We start from the raw sequence: 23,251 nt of genomic DNA, 5'->3' as shown, positions 1-23,251 counted from the left end.
TAGAGGGGAAAGACATCGACAAGTAGATACACTTAACTCGCACTAACACCTTAGTACAAAACAACAAATGAGATGAGAAAGCAAAAACTTGAAAATCAATTGGCTCTTGAGAAGATATCTGAGATTGAAGCTATTGAAAAAATCATCACTTAGGTCAAGGACTTGAGAGACAAGATGGTGGCTATTGGAATAGAAATTTCAAGTGAACATCTTACTACAAAAAGCTCTTATTTGAAAGAGCACGTTGCACCATGGCTTCTCCCACCAAACTTCTTGGAGGAGTGGTTGTGGAATGGGGTGGAGCCATTCTTCACTAGTTGTACTAGTGTGAGGCCCTTTTTGGAAGCTCCAAAATCAAATCGACATGGGGAGATGATACACAAACAAGATGCAAGGTTGCAAGAACGTGAAGATCAACATGATTTTGATAGTGGAGTTTGAGGCTCAACATCATGAGCTCAAGAGTAGTTGCATTATCATCCTTAAGGATTCCATAGCATGAGTGTCGTCTTTTCAAGATTATGCAATGGGTTTGAGTTGGATCTTTCCAAGATGTGACCATCCCAAGTGTCATGAGTCCGTGAAGGGCATGAGATGGACGTAGGAATCAGTGGATATTGTATTACGTGCCCCTATGGACATGAGAGGTCGGATTACAATTGTACCCATATTATTGATATAATTGAGGGTGCACGAATGGACTACATGTGAATATGACCATGAATACATAGATGCACATGAAAGCATACATGAACTATCCTGCTTATAAGTATAGCAGCCTATATGATATCAATCACAAATCTATATTGAAGTGTGATTAAGGTGACCTAGTCAATCAGATGCATCAATTGTCACCTTAATCAATCAAATGCATCAATCTTGGATGGCATCATAGATGATGTGGTGCTATTGTGGAGTTTGACATGGATTAGGCACTACCAAGGTCAAATTACGATGAGGTGGTGACTAGCTTGATGATATGGCTGCAATGTATGAAGTTGAGGGGAGTTAGAGTCACTAGAACAAATTACAATGAGGTGGTGACAGCTTGATGATATGGCTACAATGTATGAAGTTGAACTAGACAATGTGGAAACTTATGTAATTTACACTACAAATGCTCAATACAAGCATTCAACCAAAGTAAGTGCCTTTAGGGTGCTATATGGACAAATAAATTTTCCACCAAAAATGCCTCCATTACAAATACCAATTGAATATAAAGACCATAGCAAACCAATACCTGGAACAAAAGCATAAACAACCATTGATAGAACTTAGATATAGCTCAATCACAACAAAAAATATGTCATGATAATAAAGGATGCACAAAGTATGAAATTAGGGACAAACTATTAGTTTATTGCCCTCCCCCCCCCCCCCCAAAAAAAAAGGATAAATGGGGTTGGTCCTTGCATTGTCACTAGCAAAATAAGAAAACTACCTATGCAACAAAGAGAATAAGTAAGAATACAAAAACAACCCTACATGTTATATGAGTAAAAGAACTTTGACAACTCTAACGATGATGCGATACAATAGAGCATGTCAAAGAAAAGAAAAAACACACCTTGCTCATCAAACACCATGTGGGTTGGGGGGAGGTGTGGGAGTGGCCCCAAAGGACATCCACATGGCACCTAGCCCAAGAGAGCTCCCACATGGATAGCTTACCTGAACATAAAATCCCACCCCAATTGAGTGACAATTTCATAAAAAAGATGCGGTTGTTTTAGTTACTTGGTATTATGATATAAATCTGTTTAAATTACAAAATCTTAAAGCAATGCATCCTTGAGTGCCACTCTTATTGTCACTCTTTTATAAACCCTTCATTTAGAACTAGAGCTACTTGATAAAAATATCAAAATGCCCTAGTAAATTGTTAAAAAGCTTTAAATGATATAAATAATTTGACTATTAAAAGACATTTATAAAACTCGCGTGGGAAAAAAGTTTTAAGGAAGGATTATTAGATGACACTCTATTGGTCTCTTTGGCCTAATTGCAACTAAGTGGAAGAGCCATTGGGTTTCCTCCAAGAACACCCAACGGGATTAAGATTAAGATGTATTATAAAGTAAAAGCAGAAATATGAAAAATAGACACTCGATATGAACTCCACACGCGCAGGCTTAGCCCACGCACATGAGTAAGACACGTGTACAGTGGTTGTTGATGTTTGACGTGGTCTACAATGAGTGGGTAAATGGTGCCGGCAAAGGTCTGTGGGTCCCTCAGCGACGTGAGCCTGTCGTCGGCAATCATGTGCTCAAGCAATCTCTCTCTCTCTCTCTCTCTCTCTCTCGCAAGGGTGATGGTGTCACAACACATTGTCACTTTGGTCTCCTGGCCTCTCCCTCTTCTACTCCCTAGCCACCTTCGAGGCTAGAGATGCAATCGTTTAATATGGCACACATTTAGAGGATGTCATGCTACTCAAAAAGGGGCTATAGAGGAAACACATATATATGTGTGCACACATGCATGCATGTTCTTGGGTGTGTCACCAAGAAGCAAAACAAAACATATTTGACCATCCCCATGCCAACAAGCCTCATTGGTTACATATAACCAAAGATAACGAATTTCTTGCATCTATATAGCAACATCATGGTGGACACATATATGCATGCGCAAAGAGAGAAGAGAGAACCCCTCATACTCTTTTCTTTTAAAGGTATATTTTGTTAATCCAAGCAATGATGTTCAAACATAGAGTTAAGAGCTTCATTAGATCTATGCCCTCACATATGACTTCTTATTATAGCAACAGCAAGCAAGTCAAATCAACTTTTAACCAAGCTAAGTTGATCAACCTAAACAATGCGAGCAATAGACATAGTGCATCATCTTTGAGCTACACCTTTAAGCTTGCGCTATGATCTTTGAGCTAGAGGTGTGGTCAATGCATCAATGCAACTATGATTGATGCGATCCTCAACACTATAACAAGATGGGAAGTGGAGGGGAGATGGGCAAGTATGACAAAAGAGAACATCTCTACATTGGCAATGGCAATGGTGCTCTTTCATGTGTAACACTACAATCATTGCTTGAGCACATGGCACATGACATTCCAAGAACCGTACTATCAACAATATCACAAATAGAACAAGCTTGAGCAACATGCCTGCACACCCATAGACATCATCACATCATCTACAAAGAAGACAATTCCTTTTCCCCCTTCCCCCTTCTAGACTTGATGAGTTCTTTGCACATGCCAAGTAGACACATTAAATGTCAATGTTGTTAACAAAACTTCAAGTTAAGAAATGGAGGTGCAATGGGTGAGGAGGTGGGCAATGTCCATTCTTAGTGACCAAAGCCATTAATGGTTATAGATTATGACAATGATGTCATAGTTAATAGATATTCCCACACCAACCACGATATTGTACTCATCGTGTAGTGTAAGTGTGTACGAGAGAGAGAGAGAGAGAGAGAGAGAGAGAGAGAGAGTGAGTGTGTGTGTGTGTGTGTGTGTACACATGCATGAATACAAGTATTCATACACATACGAGAGATCATATGATGATATGCTACATGCAATAAATTCAAAGGAACCTCGATTATTTACATATAAATAAGGAGGCACAAGTATGATAAGGCTAAAATGTAGCACGCCATCTTTAATATTTGAGCTTTTCATAATGTAAGCCCAGCTGCCCAAGTCTAACCATGTGCTCAACTGCTAGCATGTCTTTAGGCTGACTGCTGTTTTAAAAGCAGTCGTGGACAGCTTTCACATTGTTCTAGTTTGGAAGTTATAAAAGCTATCATCCAGCCTATTTTGGAGGAATAAGGATATGTCCTATAAATTTGCAAGGATGAAAGTATGGAGAGCATGAACTGCTTACGTAGTATTGAAGGGGTGGATCAAACTGCCATCATCAGGGTTGTGGGTATTGGTTGGTTTTGGGGGGGGGGGGGCGGGGGTTGGGTGTATGATGTTTGCCTACTCTCTCTCTCTCTCTCTCTCTCTCTCTCTCTCTCTCTATACTAGGGATTAGGATTGTCAGGTACAATTAGGAATTTTTTACATAATGCAATGCCATTTGGTTTCTCGGAGACCTAGGGGGGGCAGGTTTGCGTGCTGCATGCATGTGCGTGCTTTTCGATTATACGAGTAGATAAATCTTTCAAACCAATATCAAAGATTTTTTCGAGTTCCGACCTCATCTTATTTCACAAACCATGAAAGTGTCAACTTAAGCCAAAAGAAAAGCACTTAATAACCAAAAAATGCTTTTACATTGGCTCAAATTTTCCGTAAAGATGGCATGCAAGTGGTTAGGGGAGTACCTTAATAAGCGAGCTCGAACAAATTGGTAACAATCGTCGACTCATCCCTCAGGAAATTAAAAAGCCTTAACAGTTACATAAACTTGATTATGTGTGGCACTTATAAGAGCACCAATATGTATATAAATAACATCAACAAAGTCAGCTGATCAAATGGCCTTGGTCGTATGCCACAGCAAGTTGGATAACATGCTCGATCCAAGCATAACCTCAAATCCTATCCATGGGAATACAGAAGATATAGATGATACTATCCGTAGTAGCATCATTGATAATAACCTGTATTGGATAAAAATAGGTCCCGCTTTTCACCTTCATCAAAGTGACAAGGACACAATCTATATGGTGAAATCTATGATTGAACAACTCCAGTCTAAGATGCTTGGCTCTTCAGTACAGGAGATACTGTATTTACAACATACTTGAGCACGAAACATAATGTCAGAGCTCTCAAGATTTATAGAACCTAAGGCCAGAAGATCACCATTAACAATTCACAAGGGCACCTCCCCAAGGTGAAGGAACCAAAGCCATGTAAGCTTCATCTTAAATATAAGGAGAAAATACTTGAAACTGTTTACACCATTCAAGCCTGACCCAAAACATCTGACAAAGAGAAATCGTGAAATGGAGGGCCTGCACCAGGACATTAGTCGTGTGAGTATTGCTCACCAAACCCAAAAACTTTCTTCCAACGAGTAAAGGGTAAAAAAGGAGTACAAGTACCAGTTTATATGGGTCTGTAAGTTACCTTCTTTTTCCTGCAGCAAGTAAAAAGGTAAGTGAGACACTGCCTTTGTCTGACCATCACTCCAGCATACATTTCCAGGATGGCCATTGCAGCCAGCTGCTGGCCCAAGAATAGAAGCACCAATGGCAGGCTCATGCATAAGTCCGAGCTGATCCCGAGCCCGTGTCCACACAACTTTGTCTAAGATCTGATGTGATCTGGCAACCTGGGGGGAACAATCGAACTTTAAGAGCAAGAACGAACCTATACTGGCTTTTAAAATTGCAGTATAGCAATGTTGAAGTTGACTCAAAGATCAGAAACTCAACAAGTTAGCTAGAATCTCAAGTTTGAACTGTTCCTTCCCCCCACATTTGCAAAGAATAGTCTCCTGTCTCCACAAATATCAGTCTGTCTGTTTAGTCGTTTTCTGCTATACTAAACACTATTGTGCTGCCCAGTCTATAATTATAAGCCATGATCAAACCTTGATACGCTTGTTCCATACACTTCCTCAAGTAAGATCTACAAGGAGGATCCAGACAGTAAAATTCATCACATGACAGCATGATCGCTTGTAGAGCCATGTCAAGAGGAGCATCTAACAGATGGAAAATAGTATCCTTTGATACAACAGCAATGCAGTCGTTAAGATACACCAACATGAATAGATTACACCTTTGTAAGCAATCTCACTCTAACAGAGATACATGTTCCATCTTTCTCTTCCATCCTCCTGACTTCCAACTTTCAGCCTGCCATCAGTTCCAGGATAAAGGTACTCCACAGTGTTTCCATTTTTTAGCAACGTTGGCTCAGAATATTGCAGTAAGCCTAGACTCTGATTATTCATTATAATCATTTGCTTTCCTGTTCCATGAAACTGGTTGTCAAACTCCTGATATCTGATTGCATTGAAAAGGAGCAGGCCAATGTCAATAGGGTCTAATGTCATACTTGTAATCAACAGGATAAAATCCAGGCAGACCAGGAAGATTTCTAATTTTACTGCTCAGGCCCTCATGATGCCACTGTGGATGCCCTTTACTTTGTTTAAAGCTGAGTGAATTGTGGTGAGAAGACAGTCTGTACCAAACATTGTTCTGGACCAAGGAAGCTATCATATATGCAATCACGGCCTAAGGAGACTTCACCTTTGCCAGACAGACGTGAGCTCGTGGGCCAAGCTCTCGATGGAAAGTTGCAAGCTTAGCGATTGCCGTCACAACCACACAAAGTAAACGAGCCTGAGAGGACATTGCATACATATCCACTCCTGCAGAAGATCTGGAGGGATCAGGACGGGCAGTTACCCCCCTGCAAAGTCATAGTGAAAAGCCAGTTACTTCTGTTAAATAAGACAATTGAGATGTGTACTGACTAGATACTATGAGACTACTAAGCAGTGTTTTTTTCATCTACCTTACTGACAGATTTTCATACAAAAGTAACTCAAGGCACTCAAACAACTCTCTTGCTGCATCTTTGAATGCAGGGCCACCACCTCCATGCTCACCTACTGCCCAGCATAATTGAAGTGCCAGCTCAGCCTGTCACACATTGCAAAAAGTTTAGGGTAAGCTCCAGAAATGTGGATACACATCTGCCCCCAAAGACCCCACCCCTGCACAGGAGGAGAGAAGCCAAAAACAGTTGAATCGCTGACCTTGGTGGCACTTGTGAAGGGTTGACCAATTTTGTCAATGATTGGTTTCTTCATGGAAAACCAGACAGTCATTAGGCAGATAAACCTTTGAACTGCACTGAGCTTAGAATTTAAGAAACACGCTTACCTTCAAAATGGAGATTAGATCAGGTGACCGTTGGAAAGCCGCAAGCATAAATTCCAGGGACCGCTTTTGTGTCTGCAATGTACATTTTTCAGCCTCATTTAGCACCAATGTTGAGAAAACCTTGTACTATTGGACAAGCTTCTTATGAATCAGAATATACCTCCAAACAGAAACCCTTGTCCGGAAACATAGCATCTATTCGTTGAAACAAGATGGGCAACAATGCACAAAGCAAAGCTGCATATAATAAAATACGTGAGTCAGGCCATCTTGCGCTTAACAAGAGTCCTTCTAGTTGAACTTACAAGCTAGCAAATACTTATTTTGATAAAACGTCGAATTGTTTAATTACAGGATCAGAGAAACATTGCCTTGAAATCATAAAAATAAACTGAAAAGCTACTAATTGGAACATATTAAAGCCTACATAAACTCTTGCTATTAGTTAAGCATGTTTGTATACATAAAAGGCTCAGGTTCAGTAAGATGTCCATAAGGACTTCAAATATGCACATGCAGGTGAAGTAGCTTCTTAAAAAATAGTCAGGTGCTAGGTATCAAACAACCAAAAGGTTTTAAGAGGTTGACTCAACTGATGTCACCGGTACTAAGATATTATTAGTAGCCATGCCAATAAATGAGATATTTTAGTTTTTGACCAAAAGAGAGGAAGAGTTTTGTCTTTTGATGTGAGTCTAGCTGATACATGCTGCTTATGTGGAAGCACCCCGTAAAACATCATATCCACTAATTCCAGTGACAAAATACAAGGAAACTGATAGATCAACACTTCTGGCTTTAGATACAAACACATTTTTTACTTCTACATGAGATCATTGGGATGGTCCGTCACATTTCTCCCACTTACATTCCCCGTGACACTTTCTTATTGCCAAAATTATGCAGGTCCTTCTGTGGTCTATTCTTCAGATTCTCTCTTAAAATCATATGCAATCACTGAAATCTATTAGTGCTTCTAGTTCATGTGGTTGGGCAGGAGTCTCTATATGGCTTCAACATCGAAGAGATCATCACCCACATTGGCACATTTCTTCAATCTAACTAGATAAAAGACTGTATGCAGTCTACTATTGCCTAAGGCACCACCTGCTTTTAGGCACTCAACTTTATTGACCTGACACTTGCGACACATGTACACACACTTGGATGTCCTTGCTCAAATTTGGCCAATAAAAATGTATTTTGACTAGTGCATAGGTCTTTTGTATCTGAAGGCGGCCAAAACTCGAACTGTCATGACAGCGTCAACTGACATTTCAATACTCACCATCCTTTGGTACACACATGCTGCCTTTATGCAAATGGCACACCCGTTATTGACAGAAAAATTTGTCCAATCAATATTCCATCATTACTTAACCGCATGGTTCTCCAACATAAATCTGGTTTTGTGTGGCAAACTGAAATTGGCCACACAAATGTATATGATGGACAACCTATGTGTTTTCCGTTCAAGTAATTCTAAGAAATCACTATTGAATGCATCAAATTGGCCTCATAAATTGATGACATTAGTGATTCCTCTCAACTCATAAGAAACAACATTGTAGTAGATAGCCATCTGATACTTCTCGAAATCAAAGAACATCTCAAACCTTGCATTCTGAAGATAGTATCACCATAACAGTAGCATACCATTCCTTCCTATAAGTGAATAATTCTGTTGCACTCTATCTAACTTTTGCTTTCCGAAATGACCAGAGTTCCGTCCTGAGTTAGAACATCGCCTATAGCAAAATTTCAGAGCATCTGTCCCTATGGCAAACTCTCAGTAGTATTTATTGCTTGAACTAGAGTTGGGGCTGTGGTGATTTTCAACTTATAATGACTTTTTCGTTGGGCTATATCTCAACCAATGGTCATGCCTTTTGTTTTCAGTTTACCTACTATTGGCACAATCATATTTGCATGGTCTCGAAGAAGCTTTCTGTAAAATCCTGCTTAACCCAAGAATATATTTAGTTCCTCTCAGTAAGTAGGAGCTAGCTATTGTAAAATAACTTAAACTTTCTTTGAGTCTACACAATTCCATACTTCCAATACTATATGCCCTAAATAATGAATCTCCTACAAAAGACCTATCCTGCTAAACACAAGAATACCTTTAGATCCTCTAGGTTAGTAGGAGCTAACTGTTGTAAAATGGCTTTAACTTTCTTTATGTCTACACAATTCCATTTTGCTGAGACTATGTGCCTTAAATGATGAATTTCCTACAAAAGATCTATCCGTAAGTATGAAAATTTACAGTTCGCACATTTTTTGTTGGAAATCAGCTGGAGAAGTGAGTAGCAGCTGGAGGAGTGAGCAGGTGAGTGAGAGTGACCGAGAGAGAGAGAGAGAGAGAGAGAGAGAGAGAGAGTACGATTCGATTTGGGTGTACCAACAATGTGTTGGTACACAAAATAAAATGTATTTATACTTGGGGCACATAAGGGTTGAAGGGAGCTCTCTCGCTCAACCCCCGAGACCTATGGACCGCTTATTGGTCAAGCATTTCAAGCCGAGCAGCCATGGCTACCTCTCACATAGCCGACGCGCCCTCCCTACCTATGGGGTGTAGTGAGCTTACCTTGATGCCCAATCGAGTACCCTCCTCTCCTGTGCACACCGGTAGCTCCATGATCCTCGATGCAAGCTCAAGCAACCTCAATCCCTCTATCAAGCTCCATCCTCCATAGCTGCGCGAGACAAGAGAAGAGAAGAGAAGAAGATGAAGAGAGGAGATGGGGAGCTTCTTCTCCTCGATCCCTTGCTCTCTCACACTCCCTCACTCAAGCACACACAAAGGTAAGAAGAAGAGAAGAGGAAGAAGCCGCCTTTTGTCGCACACAAGAATGAGAGTTTCCATTAACTTTTTGGCTTATATACATGTCCTCCTTGTTAGCCAGTCATTTCCTGGACAGTGCGGACATCAGTGCCACGTCAGCACATGCAGTCAGAAAGGTTGCTGCAGTCGAACAGTATTTACTACAGTCGGCTGCATTTAATGCAGCCGACCTGCTGCAATTATTTTCTATTTTTCGGCTATTTATAGCCGGATTTGTGGCAAACTTCAGTATTCATTATTCAGATTCTGATCTTGAGATTTGTTGGCTGAGACAGACTGTGCTCGGGCTGACGGAGATCGAGGTCATCAAGTCGGAGACATACGCAGATATTTCCTCTGCCCCCTTGTGTATTTCTGCACTCTTATACAGCATACTACACTGCAGATTTTCTGCGTTTACACTATCTTCTTCTCTCTCTCTCTCTCTCTCTCTCTCTCTCTCTGTGTTCACTCTCTCTCAATCTTTGTCCTACGCTTCTGCATCGCTGCACTCTGACATGGTATCAAAGCGGTGAAGATGGACTGACTGAGGACTGAACCTATCTAAAGAGGAGATTTCAGCGCAAGGCTGTGTTTCCAGGTTTTGAGGGCGAGCGGGAGGGCTACGCATTGGATCAAGGCTGAAGCGAGCGTGGGCGTGCGGGAAAGGAGTCTAATCGGTGAATTTGCTGCATATTATTGCTATTTGAAGGGAAGGAAGGCTGCGTTTGAGGCCTTCCTTTGCAGATTTTACCTTTTCATCGCCTCCAGCGGGTAAAGAAGGTTTGGGCAGTGGAGGAGATCTATGTTGAGCAGCCTCCTAGCTTTGGATCCTCGGATGGGAAAGTTTACAGGTTGAAGAAGGCCTTGTATGGCCTCAAGCAGACTCCGCGTGCATGGAACGAGAAGATTGGCTCGTTTCTTTAGTCGAAGTTGGGATATCGGCGCTCCAAGGCCAATCCGCAGCTTTATGTGCACACTTCTGAGGTTGGTCATGTGTTGTTCGTGTTATATGCTGATTTGATTTTGATAGGGGATCATGCACAGAAGGTCCGAGAGACCAAGACAGCTTTACATCAAGCATTCAAGATGACGGATTTGGGGCTTCTTCATTTCTTCTTGGGTCACGAGATTTATCAGTCTAAGAGGGGGATTTTCATCTCTCAGCAGCAGTACATTCAGGAGCTCTTGGTGACTTTTGAGATGGAGACTTGTCGGCCCATTACTACTCCTATGGATCCGAATTGAAAGGCCACTTCACACTCAGATTCTCCTGTGATGGATGCTTCAAGCTGCCGTCAGTTGATTGGATCCTTGGTTTGGCTTCTCAACACTCGTATTGATCTTTGTTTTGCTGTGGGTCTTTTGGCAGGGTTCATGACAGAACCCAAACAGGTGCATTGGCAAGCTGCCCTGAGGATTCTTCGGTATTTGAGAGGGACCTCTAACTTGGGGATTTCTTATCTCGCAAGTACAGATGCTTCCGATCTAGTTCTTGCAAGTTGGAGTGACTCAGATTGGGCTGGCGATGTGGACCACCGATGGCCTACTACAGGCTACTGTTTTATCTTGGGTACAGGTGTTATCTCTTGGAGTAGCAAGAAGCATCCCACGGTAGCCCTTTTTTCTACTGAAACAGAGTATCGGGCTACGTCTTCCACCACATGTGAGGTTGTGTGGCTTTGGAGATTGTTGGAGGAGCTTGGCTGCCCCCAAACTCGTCCTACTTTTCTGCGGTGCGACAATGAGAGTTGCATTGCCTTGGTACAGAATCCAGTATTCCATGCCCGGACGAAGCACATTGAGATCCAGTATCACTTAATTCGAGAGAAGCTTTTGGATGGGACCATTGATGTGGAGTATTGCAAGACGGAGGATAATCTTGCAGATTTGTTTACAAAGGCACTTTCCCAGGCTCTTACTCGGCAGCATTCCAAATCCCTCAGTCTTTTCACCTGTCCAGGATCTGAGAGGGGGTGTTAGCCAATCATTTCCTAGACAGTGCGGACATCAGTGCCACGTCAGCAGGTGCCACATCAGCACCTGCAGTCGGATAGGTTGCTGCAATCAGACAATATTTGCTGTAGTCGAATGCATTTAATGCAATCGACATACTGTAATTATTTCCTATTTTTCGACTATTTATAGCCGGTTTTGTGGCACACTCAGTATTCATTATTCAAATTTTGATCTTGAGATCTGTTGACTGAGACAGACTGTGCTCGGGCTGACGGAGATCGAGGTTATCGATTCGGAGACATAGGCAGATATTTCCTCTGCCCCCTTGTGTATTTTTGCACTCTTATACAACATACTACACCACAAATTTTCTACATTCACACTGTCTCCTTTTCTCTCTCTCTCTCTCTCTCTCTTCTCTCTGTGTTTACTCTCTCTCAGTCTTTGTCCTACGCTTCCGCATCGTTGCACTCTGACACTCCTTCCCTTGGGCAATCATCCCCTTTTTACATGGCCAGCCATGGCCTAGGCCCTTTTTCCCTTTGCCCTAAGTTCCTAGCTTAGTCCTACCGCCCATCCATGGTTATAAATTGCATAGGAGGAAGCCTGGCACTTTTTTACAAAGATTTTGGCTGCGCCCTTATATTTAAAGGTGCGCCTTCTTGCTTTTGGCTTTTTTACAGCTTCCATGGTTGCGCCTTGGATTCCTAGTGGTTGTTCCCATGCTTTTAGATTTTTTCCGGGCTTGTTCTCTTGTGAGGCATCTTTTCCTTTTGTTCGCCTTGCGCTTTTTCTCTTGATGCCTCTTTTTCCGCTTTCTCTGCTTTGTAGTAAACAAGGGTGCATTCACATGTACAACTAAATAATGCACGTGTACTATACATGGAGGTGAAAGAGGGCCTTTATCCCAACAACCTCCCACTTAAAGGTCCGAAGTGAACCTCTAACCAACTCCCACTAGTCATATGCAATGCTCATGCTGAGCTTTGCTTAGACTTTTAGGGAGAACATCTACAGGATTGTCCTGTGTTTTGATCTTGGTCAATGTAATTAGACCGTCTTCCAAAATCTGTCTGATAAAGTGATATCGCACATCTATATGCTTTGTGCATGAATGATACATGGCATTCTTAGCTAGATACACAACACTCTGGCTATCACATCCCAACACTGCAGTACTTATAGACATGCCGAGATCCTTTGCAAGTCTGCTAAACCATACAGCTTCCTTAGAAGCTTCAATAGCTGATATGCATTCAGCTTCAGTAGTACTCAGTGCTACAATGTTTTGTAATGTGGAGCACCAAGAAACGGCCCCACCAGCAATTGTAAAGACATACCCGCTAGTGGACCTACGAGTGTCCAAGTCACCTGCCATGTTTGCATCACAATAATCCTGCAAACTAAGTGCACCCTATCCATAGCAAATACACTTTCTTTGTGTACCCTTTAGGTATCGAAGAATACACTTGACAGCTTCCCAATGTGGTTTGCCAAGATTTGACATAAACCTGCTGATAACTCCCACTACATGAGCAATATCTGGACAAGTAGCAACCATAGCATACATAAGAGAGCCACAAGCAGATGCATAAGGGACTCCCTTTATAGCATTTGCTTCCATGTCATCTTTTGGGTTATTGGCTTTATTAAGCTTAAGGTATGGAGGTAAGGGCACCCCAAAAGGCTTAGCTTCAGCCATATTAAATCTAGTCCAGTACCTTTTCAATGTACTTTTCTTGAGATAAAAACAACAATTTTTGCATTCTATCTCCGCAAATCCTCATGCCCAAAATATGCTCTGCATTCCCCAAATCTTTCATGGTGAAAGCTGATTTCAGCTGATCTTTGAGGGCATCTAAGCTAGTCTTTCTTTTCCCAGCTAGCAACATATCATCCACATACAAAACAAGTATGATGGGGGTGCCATCTATATCCTTTTTCATGTACAAACAATGATCTGCATGGCTACGTGTAAACCCATGAGAGAGCATAAAAATGTCAAACTTATTGTACCATTGCTGTGGTGCTTGCTTCAGCCCATACAAATTGCGTTTTAGTTTTACACACTATTTGCTATTTTCCAAGAACTACAAAGCCCTCGGGCTGTTTCATATAGATTTCCTCATCAATGTCACTATGAAGAAAAGCTGTTTTTACATCCATTCGCTACAGCTCTAAGTCCAATACAGCAGTGAGAGCAAAAAGCTAGCGTAGAGTGGTCATCTTCACGACAGGTAGAAGACCTCTTGGAAGTCAATCCCTTCCTTCTGTGCATACCCTTTGGCAACCAGTCTTGCCTTGTACTTGGGTTTCCCATCAACTGTCTTTATGGGTTTACTTTGTAAATCCATTTGTTTGGAAGAGGCTTTCTTCCTTTGGGCAGTGACACAAGATCCCAAGTATCACTAGCATACAGAGATTTAATCTCTTCCTGCATAGCTAGCTCCTACTTACTGCTGAATTTGCATGACTTGGCCTCTTTATGTGTAAGAGGCTCACCCTCATCTGTAAACATCACATAGTGCAAAGAGGGATCATACCTATGTGGTTGCCTTCTTAAACGTGTAGACCTGCGTACCCAATGATCTACATTTTCAGGAATGGGGTCTACATCTGGTGGTATGTTATTTTCAACATTTATTGGCTGCTGTAAGCTATTTTCAGCATGCTGTTCATGCTGTATAGCACCTTCATTCTGATTACCAGCACCTGCATTTTCATAATCAGCAAGTCTATCTTGTTGTCCATGACCTCCTTGTGCTTCTATTTGGTGTCCATCATCATCTGGCTCAAAAATAATCGGCTGATCATCAGTTTCAGCCTGTGGTACAGCACCGTGAGGCTCATCATTTGAAGTAATAGGTGGCTGCAAATTCTGAAATTTGACCTTTTTCATGTCTTCATTGGAGGCTAAAGTACCTTTCAACAATTTTGCCTCACTAAACACAACATTATAGCTTCGAATAATTTTCTTAGACTAAGGTAGCCACACTCTGTAGCCAAATTCACCCTCATCACCATAGCCCATGAAAATGCCTTTGGTGGACTTCGGGTCAAGTTTGTTTCTCATCTCATCTCTAACATGCACGAAGGCATCACAACCGAATATCCGTAAATGGCCATATGAGGCCGATTTGCCAAACCAAACCTCCTCAAGGATGCCATTTTTCAAGGACCTATTTGGAGAGTGGTTGCAAATGTGAACCACAATTGTAAGTGCCTCTCCCCAAAATTCATGAGGGAGATTAGTAGTGGACAGCATGCATCACACTCTTTCACATAAAGTCCTATTATATCTTTCAACCACCCCATTTGAAGAAGGGCTGTAAGGAGCTGTTAGCTCCCTCTTAATTCCATGCAAGTCACAAAAAGACTTGAACTCAATAGATGTAAACTCACCCCCATTATTAGTTCTCAAGCATTTCAATTTTCTACCTGTTTGAGTGGTCACAAATGCATGAAAAGTTTTAAAAACAGCAAACACTTCACTTTTCTTTTTCAATAGATAAACCCAAATCTTCCTAGAACAATCATCAATAAACGAGAAAACATGCAGCACCACCCAAGGATTTCACGAGCATACTACATACATCAAAATGCACGAAGTCCAAGACATTGGACTTACGAGAGACACCATAGTAAAAGGAATTTTTCATTTGCTTTCCAAACTAACAATCATTACAAAAATCAAGTTTAGAGCCTTTTCCATCAACCCTCTTCAAAGAGGTAAGGACATCAAGTCCTTTCTGGTTCATATGGCCTAATCTCTTATACCACAATTCCAAATGACAACCAATTTCAACAACTGCAAGAAACTTGCCATTCAAAGCTTTACAATGCAAACAATACAAAGTGCCCTTCTTGGTTCCTTTTGCAATCAGTATGGAACCCTTTTTCAATTTCCACAATCACCAAACAATGTAGTGTAACCATGCAAGTCAAGCTAACCAACAGATAGTAAACTCTTCTTGATGCTAGGCACATATCTGACATCTTTTAACACAAGCTCTTGCCCATTATCTAAAGACAAGTGTACAGTGCCAATTCCATCAATGCTGCAAGCATGGTTATTTCCAAGGTATACTTTTCCATAACTACTTGCATTGAACATAGCGAAACACACCAAGCAAGGAGTTACATGGAAAGAGGCACCAAAGTCTACAATCCAAGTCTGAGTGACACCATCATCAACTGAAAAAAGTGCATCAATCACATCAGCCTTGGTAATTTGCATATCTTGCATGTGACATACAAGGGCATCATAATCAACTGCACATAATACTTCAACCTCTGTATTCAAAAGCTACTCTATGACTACACTGGAGGCCACATTGGCCTTCTCCTTTCCTTTGGCTACCTCAGATGCATTTGTTCTATCCTCTTTCTTCTTTTTGTCTCCTGCATTCTTCTTTCTCTCTTGTTCCTTCTTGTAGTACCTGCAATCATGCTTCTTGTGGCCCTTCCGACCACACTGATAGCAAGTAATGTAACTTTTTTCCTTTCCTTTGCTCTTACTTCTGTTTCTTTGTCCATCATTTGCATTATTCTTTTCAGCCCTGCCTCTAACATTAAAAGCTCAGTTGCTACCTTCTCCATAAGGCTTACATCTAATTTCTTCATTCAAGATTGAAACCTTCACACCATCATATGAGAGATTGGGGTTATTGCTGAGAGAAACCACCAAGTTCTTCCAAGAATCAGGCAATGTCATGATCAAAAAGATCGCCCTCAACTTATCATCAAAATCCAAATTCGCATCCTTGAGCTAATTTTAAATGCCAGTAAATGCACTCAAGTGCTCAGTTGTCTACAAGCTTGGACTCGTCCAGTCGCATATTCACCAACTTGCACATTAACAAGTATGATGATCTCATAAGTAGTTTTCAGCTTCTCCCATATTGCATAACCTGTATCTAAACCCTTAATGTCTGTCAAAATGTCACCAATGACACCCATCTTTATGTAAGCCACAGCCTTTTTGTTAACTCTAGCCCAATCTGCATCAAAAATTTGTGCGGGTTTATCTTCCTACAAAGCATCCTCACAATCCTTTAAGAACAATATGCCTTGCATACAGCCTTTCCAAAGGTCAAAGCCATGACCATCAAACTGTTTGATTTCCATCAAACTCTTAATGTATGAACTGGAAGAAGTTGCAGCCATTTTTATCACGAACACGAGAGTAAATGCACTGAACTGCAGAAGCACAAGCTAAACCAGCAAATACACTGTTGTTCTTCCCCAAATAGTAATAAATCTCTGTTGTTTTTACACAAACCAGCCACCACACAATGTCTGCAATTTCTGACACGAATGTCACTGCCAGGCACAAACGGAATCAAATCTGGGAAAAGCTCCAAATTTTTGGGCCAGATTTGCACAGATTTGTGACTTGTGCTTCCACACGTGAACCCCCTATCAAGGAAAATGAGAAAATGTGAAATTAAGGAAGTTTTGATTTCCTTTGAAAAAAAAACAATAACTGTTTTTTTTTTTAAAGGGGGGGGCGGGGCTCTTTTCCGTTGACCCGCCAGCGCATCACATCACCCGCCTGCCAGTGACCCGCTGACTTGTAACCAGTCGTGGCGCCTGCTGGTCGCCACACACCTACTGCCTGTTGCATTCCTGCCCGTTGGATGTTGTTGCTTGGTGCAGACTGGTAATGCTGGTCAGCAATGTGGTCAGTCTGGTCACGAACTCCAACCGACTTCTAGCTGGACATGAACTCCAGCCGTCTGTACGCCTGACGATCTTGTACTGTAAGCTCTGATACCAGTTGTTGGAGCTCAGCTAGCGGAGTGAGCAGGTCAGTGAGAGTGACCGAGAGAGAGAGAGAGAGAGAGAGAGAATTACGAAGGGGGGAGAGAGAGAGAGAGAGAGAGAGAGAGAGATTAGAGAGAGAAGAGGAGAGAGAGATGGCAGATCCAATGAGCACTGTTCTGCGGGCGCGCCTCCCTGCCCTGCGCGTCGCCTGAGTCCTTCCCTCAAAGCTGCGCAGGTTCGACCTAACCCTACGTGCAGACGGAACGCGAGCCACAGAGGGCGAGAGAGAGCCGTCTTCCCTGCCCGACGAACCTGGCCCTGTGTACAGCAGGTACGCGCGAGAGAGAGAGAGAGAGAGAGAGAGAGAGAGGGCGCGAGCTGTCTTCCCTGCCAGACCCGTCGAATCCTGCCCTTGCCTTCCAGACGTCCTTTTTCTGTCCTGCGCGCACTCTGTCCCAGCACCCCCGTCGAATCCTGCCCCTAACTTTTAGAAGTCCTTTTTCTGCCCTGCGCGCACTCTGTCCCAGCAACCCTAGGTATCATCATCGACCTGATCTGCATCCTGACATTCCTGTGGCACACTGCCCCGTGTCGGACTCCGAGAATCTGCCTGTGATGGCCTGCTCTAATCCCAGAAGGAGACAGATTGTGTTAAAGTCCGTACAAACAGTACTGCAGAATATAGATTTGTGCAGAGGACCTCAGGTACCACGACCTGCCCAGAGCGAGAGAGAGCGCCTTGAAAATCGCTTCAGATCTCGGGTTCACGTGGTGATATAATATGGCTGGCCTGGACTTGGCCTTTATCGACCAAACGGTGGCAGCCCTTGGTCCAGATTCTGAAACAGAGGAACCCGAGGATATGGTTTCTTGCACAGAGGAGATGCCACCTGGTACTGACTTCCAGCCTGCGGGCAGAAACTGAAGATGTTCTGGAAGCCACGGTGGATCCTAAAAATGTGTTGCGCTCATTCTCAGTGTTTTATGAGCGTGCGGTTATACTCTTCTTCAGTGGTAGGATCCCAATGCTTTCCTCTATTCGCCAGTGGCTCCAAAGTCTACTACAAGGGGAGTGTGTTGAAGAGATTTTTGTTGGGCCCCGAGGCTTTTATGAGGTGCTATTGCAATCCGAGCAGCATCGTGCCGATCTGCTGACTAAACTGCCATTGTTCTTTGATCGTCATTTGGTTCATGTTGTGCCATGGCGTCCAATGGCAAATTTTCAGCGTTTGCTTCAACGCGAATGCCCAGTGTGGGTTGAAGTGGAAAACTGTCCGGCTGTCTACTGGCCACTGTTAAAGGATGCCATGGCCGTTGTGGGCACTGTTTTGGTTCCTCCGAGCTTAAGGGCCATGAATCGTAACTGTTTGTGTATGTTATGGGACACTGCTTGGAAAAGGCCTGCATGGTTACGTCTTAATTGCTCTGACATGCATCCTTTGCACTTTCGTTTGAAATGGGGTAACTTTGCGGGGCATTGTTTCTCATGTGGAAAATTGGGGCATTTTATGGCCAAATGTCCAGCGAAGCAACTGACTTCGGATGTTGAGCATGTCTTGCCTCCCATGGAAGATATGGTGCTTGATGCTCCGTCGCAGGATGCGACCCAGCCACCCAAAGTTTTGGATTAAAGGCAAACAGCATGTTTCGAGTTTGGATTCCCGTGACACTAAGTGGGTAGATGTTCGTGCCAAGAAAGGTAAAAGGTTTGATGTTGATATGGCAGATATTGTGCCTAATGCTTCACAAGATTCCTTACGTACTTACGTGCGCAGGAAAGACTTGTTGTCTTCAGAGCACACTGCTCATGCTATGGTCTCTTCTGTTCCTCGCAATCAGCCCACAAGGAAAGTATATATGGATGGTCCGAAGGGCCCACCTGTTAAGTTGGCTTTTGATGCTAGAGGTAACGTGATTACCCCATGGGATCGTCGTTATCCCCGTTCCATTCCCAAGATAGTGGATACACCGTCTACCTCTAAATCTACTCGTCGGAACTCTTTTGTGTCAGAGATCATAGCCTGTTTTCAGGCAGCAGCTGCACAGTCCAGCTGCACAGTCGGACTGTGCAGTCGGACTGCCACGTGGCAGTCCGACTGCCTGCAGCCGATTTTTATCAGGCTGCGCCCTATTTTGGCGCCCCATTCCAGGCAGTTTTTCGACTATTTATTGCTGACGTTTTTCAGCAGTCTCCCGATCATTCTCTGTCGCAGATTACAGACCGGTGCCGTGCAGATCTCTGTCTCTGTTCGCAGATTTCAGACAGCAGACAGTGCAGACTGCAGCAGACTTCGAGGTGGACAGCAGGTCGCATCGTCGAGGTGGAGACACGCAGTCCAGCGCACTGCGCCCGTGTATATCTTTGTATTCAGCATTCTTTATACAGCAGATCTTCAGTGTACACTGTCTCTTTCTCTCCCTTCTCTCTCTGCGTTCTCTCTCTCTCAGTCCTACGCTTCCGCACCGCTGCACTCTGACATGGTATCAGAGCAGTGTTTGAGGGCTGACTGAGCGCAGAATCAACCTGAAGTGGAGTTTCCATCGCGACACAAATTTGCGTTTTTTGCGTTTAAGGGCAGACAGGAGGGCTGCGCCTTGGAACAAGGCTGAAACGAGTGTGGGCGCACAGGAAAGGAGTACAGGTGGTGGATTTGCTGCTGTTTACTGCTGTTTGACGCGGAGAAAGTTTGAGTTTTCAACCTAAAAGTGCAGGTTTTGCTTTTTCCTCGCCTCCGGCGGGTGAAGGAGCTTCGGGACGCTGAAGAGCCTTAGCAGGCTGAGTCTACTCAGTCAGAGGGGGCTGCTTTTGCGTTTGAGAAGGCATTGCAGGTGAAGATGTCTACAGAGATGGACTTGGAGTTCCAGGCGATTATGGACCGGAAGGTGCCTGTCCTACCGGCTCTTCCTACAGATCAGAAGCTCGATGGCGACAACTACCGCATTTGGCGCGTTATGATGTTGGCCATACTGGAGTCCTATGATTTGGCGGAGTTGGTACAGGAAGATATTGACCGGCCTTCGGTAAGAGATGAGTCCAAACTCTCTTCCGATGCTCGTGCGGAGTTGGCCAGGGCCCAGTCTCATTGGGACAAACTGAATGCCAGGATTCGATCCTTTCTCTTTCTATCATGCACTACAGCCATGATCGCTCACATCGAGCACTTGACGGTGGCTCGTGAGATATGGCTGGAGCTTGATCAAATGTACAATCGGATGACCCTGATGAAGAGGGTTTCTTTGGAGGTTCAGATGCGGACCTTGTCCGTCAATAAGTCTTCTTCGCTAAGGGAACACATTAACAAGCTAAGGCAGCTACAGATGCAGGTTCAGAATGCGGGGAAGCCGATCTCCTCCGAAGACATGGTGATTACACTCTTGTCCCAGTTGCCGCCACGATTCGGTACATTTTACTCTGCCCTTATTGCTTCGGGGCAAGAGTCTACTCTTCGGTGGGAGGAGTTGGTTCCTATGGTCTTGGACCAAGAGGAACAGTTAAAGGGACAGAATGCTTCCAAGACGGAGGCGTTGACAGGTCAAGCCTCTCAGAAGAAGGGGAAGGACCAAAAGAAGAAGAAGGGGGATAACAAGTCCAAGAAGGACAAGGAGAAGGACAAGGACAAAGACTCCACATGCCATATTTGTGGAAAGACTGGCCATTGGAAGAAGGATTGCCCTGACAAAGACTCGAAGGACACCAAGAAGAAGGAAACCAAGGATTCTGGAGCGGTGGCTGCACCCTCATCAGCTGCATTTCTACATCTAGTTGTCATTGAGGACGCTTCACCGAATGCTTCTGATGCTGCGATGGCGGCTTCCCAATCTCAAGAGTGGATTATTGATAGTGGTGCCTCATGGCACATGACTCCTTCATCAGATGGTGTTGCCCAGCTGCGACCTTCGCGTGGGCAGGTTCTCATTGGAGACAGCTCTTCAGTTTCTATTTCAGGTCAGGGTAAGATGCAGCTTATTCCGGATGGACGAGGTGGCACCCATACTTCAGAGGTTTTGCATGTACCAGGATTGGGGTACCATCTCCTTTCAGTCCATAAGATTTGCTCTCTTGGTCTTCTAGTGGAGTTTGACAGTTCTACAGTGCGAGTCCTTGATCGTGAATCGAGGAAGGTTCTATCATCTGGATATGAGAAGAACGGCATTTACAAACTGAAGTCTTCCACTGCCCTCTCTACTCTTCTTCTTACCTCACAGTCACAGTCTGAATTATGGCATGCTAGGTTTGGTCACCTGAACTATGACTATCTTCGGAAGGCGTCACGGGGACAGCTTGTTCGAGGGTTGCCGGATATAGTGGTGAGCCAGCAGCCATGTGTCTCCTGCATACGGGGGAAGCAGCATAGAGATGCCATTCCCCACACCGCTTCGCGGCGGTCTACTTCACCGATGGAGTTAGTATCTACGAATCTATGTGGCCCTATGAGGAATGAGTCCCTGCGTGGGAGCTCGTACTTCATGCTGATCGTGGATGACTATAGCAGGATGACATGGGCCTACTTTTTGGCACTAAAATCAGAAGCTTTCTCGCACTTCAAGGATTGGCTTCTCTTTGAGGAGAACCGATCAGGCCGGAAGTTGAAGACCTTGCGATCCGACAAGGGAGGTGAATTTGTCTCTAATGAATTTGCTCGGTTTTGTGCAGATAGAGGAATTCACCAGGAGTTTGCCAATACGAATACTCCACAAGAAAATGGTATTCTCGAACGGAAGAACCGCAGTGTGATCGAGATGGTGCGCACCATGATGGAGCACTGACAGACCCCCCAGGTTCTGTGGGCCGAGGCTGTGGCTACTGCAGTCCACATTCTTAACCGATCTCCTACTTCGGCCGTGGAAGGGATGACTCCATTTGAGGCGTATTTTGGGTCGAAGCCAGATGTTTCTTACTTTCGGGTCTTTGGGTGTGATGCCTATGTTCACATTCCCAAAGCTCACCGTGACAAATTCGAAGCGGCTTCCCGCAAGCAGGTCTTTGTTGGCTACAGCTCCCAGTCCCAAGGCTACCGACTCTATGATCCCATCAAGCGGGATGTATATACTAGCCGTGATGTGCGGTTTGTGGAGGTTCCGGCTTCTTCAACGGGTGAGGAGCATCCCGTTCTTGGAGATCCAGGGGAGAGTTTGGCTCCTTCTACAGTTCCACTGGAGCCTGTGCCGTTTGATTATGATTCTGTTTCTGACACAGAACTCACCGGCTCCTTCTGAGGAGTTACCACCGGTGGACATTCCAGAGTCTTCTACTGATGGAGAACGACGAGGGGAGGTTCGCCCTCCTCCTCGCTGGGCCCGTGACACACTCCGTGATTCAGGGATCGAGGGGGTTCCTGAGGAGTGGGGACCGCAGGATGGTCCGCGGCGGTCACGGAGGCACCAGGCGCATTCTTCGGAGCTTGTGTGCTCCAATTATTGTTTGATGTCCCGAGTTATGCAGGATCGAGAGCCCACCTCCGTGAAGGAGGCTTTACAGTCCGCCCCATGGAAGAAAGCTATGGAAGCTGAGTTGGAGGCTATTGAGAGGAATGGCACTTGGTCACTTGTGCCACGCCCCCCGAAGAAGAAGGTGATTGGAGTCAAGTGGGTCTTCAAGACCAAATATCTCAGTGATGGTACTTTGGATAAGCACAAGGCTCGCCTTGTTGCTAAGGGTTTTGTCCAGCGCCCAGGGATTGACTGTCATGACACCTTTGCCCCTACAGCTCGTATGGCAACCATTAGAGCTGTTCTTGCTTTGGCTGGCCATAGGAGATGGCCTGTTTATCAGCTGGATGTGAAGTCGGCCTTCCTGAATGGTGATTTGAAGGAGGAGATCTACGTTGAGCAGCCTCCTGGCTTTGGTTCTTCAGATGGGAACGT

General features: G+C 44.0%; 2 protein-coding genes across 2 annotated transcripts in view; both read right to left on the bottom strand.

Annotated features, from left to right (window-relative positions):
* Positions 1 to 4,374: 4,374 nt before the first annotated feature.
* Positions 4,375 to 23,251, bottom strand: part of LOC148015993 (AP-5 complex subunit zeta-1) — a 46,078-nt gene continuing 27,201 nt past the window's right edge. Inside the window, exons 10-16 of the mRNA XM_087663977.1 lie at positions 6,992 to 7,068; positions 6,832 to 6,903; positions 6,705 to 6,752; positions 6,461 to 6,588; positions 6,193 to 6,355; positions 5,060 to 5,264; positions 4,375 to 4,944 (exon numbers count right to left, since the gene is read on the bottom strand). Coding sequence (XP_087520103.1) covers positions 4,895 to 4,944; positions 5,060 to 5,264; positions 6,193 to 6,355; positions 6,461 to 6,588; positions 6,705 to 6,752; positions 6,832 to 6,903; positions 6,992 to 7,068 — 743 coding nt within the window. The 3' untranslated portion in view covers positions 4,375 to 4,894. The remainder of the gene's footprint in view (positions 4,945 to 5,059; positions 5,265 to 6,192; positions 6,356 to 6,460; positions 6,589 to 6,704; positions 6,753 to 6,831; positions 6,904 to 6,991; positions 7,069 to 23,251) is intronic.
* Positions 9,306 to 16,931, bottom strand: LOC148015994 (uncharacterized). The gene has a single exon (XM_087664732.1). It carries the CDS (start codon positions 14,517 to 14,519, stop codon positions 14,070 to 14,072), a length of 450 nt encoding a protein of 149 aa, XP_087520858.1. The 5' UTR covers positions 14,520 to 16,931; the 3' UTR covers positions 9,306 to 14,069.

This window comes from Lygodium microphyllum, chromosome 23 (assembly GCF_053477565.2).
Source record: "Lygodium microphyllum isolate KBCC chromosome 23, Lygodium_microphyllum_v1.1.10, whole genome shotgun sequence".
Classification (NCBI taxonomy): Eukaryota; Viridiplantae; Streptophyta; class Polypodiopsida; order Schizaeales; family Lygodiaceae; genus Lygodium; species Lygodium microphyllum.
This window is presented reverse-complemented; position numbering and strand designations above follow the sequence as displayed.

Excerpts from the sequence above, each read along its gene's own strand:
- LOC148015994 (XM_087664732.1), bottom strand. The coding sequence starts at position 14,519 with ATGAAAAAGGTCAAATTTCAGAATTTGCAGCCACCTATTACTTCAAAT.